Raw genomic sequence first — 5,479 nt, 5'->3', positions numbered from 1 at the left:
GGGGGGGCTGGGTGTGATCTGGAGAAGATTGGGGGGGGCTGGGTGTGATCTTGAGAAGGTTGGGGGGGCTGGGTGTGATCTTGAGAAGGTTGGGGGGGCTGGGTGTGATCTGGACAAGGTTGGGGGGGCTGGGTGTGATCTGGACAAGGTTGGGGGGGCTGGGTGTGATCTGGACAAGGTTGGGGGGGCTGGGTGTGATCTTGAGAAGGTTGGGGGGGCTGGGTGTGATCTGGAGAAGATTGGGGGGGCTGGGTGTGATCTTGAGAAGGTTGGGGGGGCTGGGTGTGATCTGGAGAAGATTGGGGGGGCTGGGTGTGATCTTGAGAAGGTTGGGGGGGCTGGGTGTGATCTTGAGAAGGTTGGGGGGGCTGGGTGTGATCTGGAGAAGATTGGGGGGGCTGGGTGTGATCTTGAGAAGGTTGGGGGGGCTGGGTGTGATCTGGAGAAGATTGGGGGGGCTGGGTGTGATCTTGAGAAGGTTGGGGGGGCTGGGTGTGATCTTGAGAAGGTTGGGGGGGCTGGGTGTGATCTTGAGAAGGTTGGGGGGGCTGGGTGTGATCTTGAGAAGGTTGGGGGGGCTGGGTGTGATCTGGAGAAGATTGGGGGGGCTGGGTGTGATCTGGAGAAGATTGGGGGGGCTGGGTGTGATCTTGAGAAGGTTGGGGGGGCTGGGTGTGATCTTGACAAGGTTGGGGGGGCTGGGTGTGATCTTGAGAAGGTTGGGGGGGCTGGGTGTGATCTGGAGAAGATTGGGGGGGCTGGGTGTGATCTTGAGAAGGTTGGGGGGGCTGGGTGTGATCTGGAGAAGATTGGGGTGAGGTAGGGGGATAAGGCCAGGCGTGGTAGGTAGAGCGTTGTAGGTGGGGGAGGAGTATATGTGGCCTGGAGGTGCGGTATGAAGAAGTTTGGGGGAGGGGGGTTTAAGGGGGTCAGGCAGTGCAGAATTGCCGATTAACCCCTCCTTGTCTGTAGACCTGAGCCTCTCCCCTCTCTCTCCTTCCAGCGAGACAGAATAATTGGCCCCCGTTGCCCTCCTTCTGCCCCGTCCAGCCATGCTTCTACCAGGACATCAGTGTGGACATCCCACAGGACTTCCAGAAGACGGTGAAGATCATGTACTATGTGTGGCTGGGTGAGCGCTCTGATCTCTCCTCCTGTCTTCTCCCAATAATGAAGGAAATGCCGGACCTATTGGTGGAGGGATTTTTATTTTGGCCCCTCCCCTTATTCTGATTGGTTATCTTGTGACATTTTCTGTCTCTCCCTCCATACAGTCAGCGCGGGAACATTATTCCTCAACTTCCTGGCGTGTTTGGCTTGGTTCATCACGGACGGTACACAGGGCTCCGGGTTCGGCATGTCCATCCTGTGGATTATCCTCTTCACCCCGTGCTCCTTCATCTGCTGGTACCGACCTCTCTACAAGGCCTTCAGGTACGTACCCCCGGTGTCTGTGAGCGGGCCGTCCCGGGATGGGGTGGTCCCCACTATGACTTCTGTCTGTGGGCAGGCTCCCTGCCGCGGTTTGTCCAGGGATGGGGTGTGGTGGTCCCCACTATGACCTCTGTTTTCTCTCCCACAGGAGTGACAGTTCCTTCAACTTCTTCGTTTTCTTCTTCATCTTCTTTGTTCAGGATGTTCTCTATGTGCTGGAGGCCGTCGGCATTCCCGGATGGGGCTTCAGGTAAGAGCCGAGAGGGCCCATGGGGGAGGATGAGCGTGCTTCTTAAATATTAATCTCAGGAGGGGTTTTGGTCCACTCTTCTTTACAGATCTTCTCTAAATCCTTAAGGTTTCTTGGCAACTTGAAGTTTCAGCTCCCTCCATACATTTTCTATAGGATTAAGGTCTGGAGACTGGTTAGGCCACTCCATGACTTTTACGTGCTTCTTCTTGAGCCCCTCCTTTGTTGCCTTGGCGGTATGTTTTGGGTCATTGTCATGCTGGAAGACCCATCCATGACCCATCTTCAGTGTTCTGGCTGAAGGAAGAAGGGTCTCATCCAAGATCTTACAATACGTGGCCCCTTAATGCGGCAAAGTCAGCCTGAACCTTTAGCAGAGAAAGAGCCCCAAATCATCAAGTTTCCACCTCCGTGTGTGACTGCAGGGATGGTGTTCTTAGGGTCATAGTGAGTCAGCATTTTTATTTCTCCAAGATGTTCTGAAGATGTTCCATACAAACTATCCTCCTGCTCTGCTCCCTCTAGATGTGATCTTCTGCAAGACAGTTTATATTCCCTGTGGCCTAGATGTCTTCTGCTCTGAAGGCCTAGGGCTTAGACCTTCAGATCATAAGACATCTCCTAAAGCACTCCATACAGACACCCATCTACCTGCTATGCTCCCTCTAGATGGAATCTTCAGCAAGACAGTTTATATTCCCTGTGGCCTAGATGTCTTCTGCTCTGAAGGCCTAGGGCTTAGACCTTCAGATCATAAGACATCTCCTAAAGCACTCCATACAGACACCCATCTACCTGCTATGCTCCCTCTAGATGGAATCTTCAGCAAGACAGTTTATATTCCCTGTGGCCTAGATGTCTTCTGCTCTGAAGGCCTAGGGCTTAGACCTTCAGATCATAAGACATCTCCTAAAGCACTCCATACAGACACCCATCTACCTGCTATGCTCCCTCTAGATGGAATCTTCAGCAAGACAGTTTATATTCCCTGTGGCCTAGATGTCTTTTGCTCTGAAGGCCTAGGGCAGTGATGGTGAACCTTGGCACCCCAGATGTTTTGGCACTACATTTCCCATGATGCTCATCTACACTGCAGAGTGCACGAGCATCATGGGAAATGTAGTTCCAAAACATCTGGGGTGCCAAGGTTCGCCATCACTGGCCTAGGGCTTAGACCTTCAGAGACATCTCCTAAAGCACTCCATACAGACACCCATCTACCTGCTATGCTCCCTCCTAGATGTGATCTTCAGCAAGGCAGGTTATATTCCCTATGGCCTAGATGTCTTCTGCTCTGAAGGCCTAGGGCTTAGACCTTCGGATCATAAGACATCTCCTAAAGCACTCCATACAGACACCCATCTACCTGCTATGCTCCCTCTAGATGGAATCTTCAGCAAGACAGTTTATATTCCCCGTGGCCTAGATGTCTTCTGCTCTGAAGGCCTAGGGCTTAGACCTTCAGATCATAAGACATCTCCTAAAGCACTCCATACAGACAACCATCTACCTGCTATGCTCCCTCTAGATGGAATCTTCAGCAAGACAGTTTATATTCCCTGTGGCCTAGATGTCTTTTGCTCTGAAGGCCTAGGGCAGTGATGGTGAACCTTGGCACCCCAGATGTTTTGGCACTACATTTCCCATGATGCTCATCTACACTGCAGAGTGCACGAGCATCATGGGAAATGTAGTTCCAAAACATCTGGGGTGCCAAGGTTCGCCATCACTGGCCTAGGGCTTAGACCTTCAGAGACATCTCCTAAAGCACTCCATACAGACACCCATCTACCTGCTATGCTCCCTCCTAGATGTGATCTTCAGCAAGGCAGGTTATATTCCCTATGGCCTAGATGTCTTCTGCTCTGAAGGCCTAGGGCTTAGACCTTCGGATCATAAGACATCTCCTAAAGCACTCCATACAGACACCCATCTACCTGCTATGCTCCCTCTAGATGGAATCTTCAGCAAGACAGTTTATATTCCCCGTGGCCTAGATGTCTTCTGCTCTGAAGGCCTAGGGCTTAGACCTTCAGATCATAAGACATCTCCTAAAGCACTCCATACAGACAACCATCTACCTGCTATGCTCCCTCTAGATGTACTCAACAGAATGACTTGGCTTCCCTAGGCCTTCAGAGAAGAAGACATCTCCTAAGACGCTCCATACGGGCAATGATCTCCTGCCCTGCTCCCTCTAGATGAGTCCTCCAGCAGGACGGCTTAGATTGCTCAGGTCCTCAGCTTCATGAATTTATTGATAAAACTAAAGTGCAACAGTAATTTTTGGTAAAACCGGTAATTTATCGATCATCGTCAATGGGCCCCGATTAAAGCTTTGCTGAAGATTAGGTCTCCCTGCCCCCGTGTCCACTCATTGTGCGATTTTTCTTACAGCGGCTGGATCGCTGCCTTCACCGCCATTAAAGGGAACACTGGCGTCGGGGTGTTGATGATGATTGTCGCCATTTTCCTGACTGGGACGGCCGTCATGGGGATCGTCATGCTGAAGCGGGTAAGAGGAATTCAGAGCGGTCGGCTCCAGAGAAAACAGTAAGCCGATCCTGATGGGATACAGGCAGCTGAAGTTACGTGCAGCTCTCTACTTCGCTCCTTAAATTGACTCCTCCTCCTCCCTTCCTTTGAGACTTCCTATTGGCCCTCTGTTATGGGCATTATCAGAAGTCTCAAAAAGAAGTATGGCGAGGATTGAAGTATGGTGGCTGTGGGGGAGGGGTCATGGCAAGACGCTGTACAGAACGGTGGAGATTTGCACGGAACTTTTAGCTGCCGATGATGTAGAGGATGTGGTACTGAAGCTGTCGCGTTTTTCTCCTCCTCAGGTCCACTCAATTTACCGCCGAACCGGCGCCAGTTTCCAGAAGGCTCAGCAGGAGTTTGCCGCCGGTGTCTTCTCTAACCAGACCGTGCGCACGGCCGCCACCCAGGCAGCAGCGGGAGCCGCCCAAAACTCCTTCAATCCCCAATAAAGGAAAGAATATTTGTAGCGCCATCTGGTGGCCGCACACTGCTCTGCCGGGACTGTTCTGACAGTACCGCCCCCTCCCTGACGACTGTGGGAGGGGCCTGCTCTACATTACCACTCCCCTGGCAACTGTGGGGAGGGGCCTGCTCTACATTACCACTCCTTCTCTGGTGACTGGGAGGGGCCCTGCTGTCCATTAACACTGACCCCTCCCTGGTGACTGTGGGAGGGGCCCTGCTGTCCATTAACACCCGTTTTTGTGTGTCTGTATTACAAACGCCCCATCCTGTGAAGTATGTGTGCTTGGCGCTGTCTGGGGGCGGAGCGAGACGGTGACGCCTTACTGGCCTACACCAGGCTGTGCTGTGATGGTGCCACTCCCCTGTGGATCCCCCATACTCAGGATTTCCCTGTCCTGTCAGTGCCTGTGGAGGGGGCTGTATCGCCCGCTGTAGCCATCATGTCACGGGGTGTGCATGCCTCATGTTTACATGTATGTTGTGTTAACTGGATTAAGCATGTTCTTTATCTTGGACTATCCCCGCCCCTCACGGTATGGGGGAGGGGCCTGAGGATCAGCTGATGCCAAATTAAAGTTTTATTAAATCATTTGATGACTCTGCGTTATTCATGCCGACATTTCTTATTCTCCTCCTCTGGGTGGGTGAGGATGACCCCCAAGATGGTGTAGTAGGGACTCCTTTACCTTCTCAGGGTGTAGTCATTGGATTATGGGGTGGTAACAAGGGGGGGGGCTGGGCACCGGTCACTTGAAGTCGGATACTCAAAAATGGCCGAATATTCCGGGG

General features: G+C 52.4%; 1 protein-coding gene across 1 annotated transcript; it reads left to right on the top strand.

The window, feature by feature from the left end:
- Positions 1-1,003: 1,003 nt before the first annotated feature.
- SCAMP3 (secretory carrier membrane protein 3) lies at positions 1,004-5,279 on the top strand (the record flags this gene model as incomplete). Its single annotated transcript, XM_073608808.1, is given in 5 exon segments — positions 1,004-1,132; positions 1,275-1,434; positions 1,583-1,684; positions 4,082-4,199; positions 4,528-5,279. Coding segments are annotated over 5 exon segments (656 nt in total), but the record flags the coding sequence as incomplete, so codon positions are not given.
- Positions 5,280-5,479: the final 200 nt, after the last annotated feature.

Source organism: Aquarana catesbeiana, linkage group LG13 (assembly GCF_042186555.1).
Source record: "Aquarana catesbeiana isolate 2022-GZ linkage group LG13, ASM4218655v1, whole genome shotgun sequence".
Taxonomy (NCBI): Eukaryota; Metazoa; Chordata; class Amphibia; order Anura; family Ranidae; genus Aquarana; species Aquarana catesbeiana.
The sequence above is the reverse complement of the archived record's forward strand: the minus strand, read 5'-3'. Positions and strand labels throughout refer to the sequence as shown.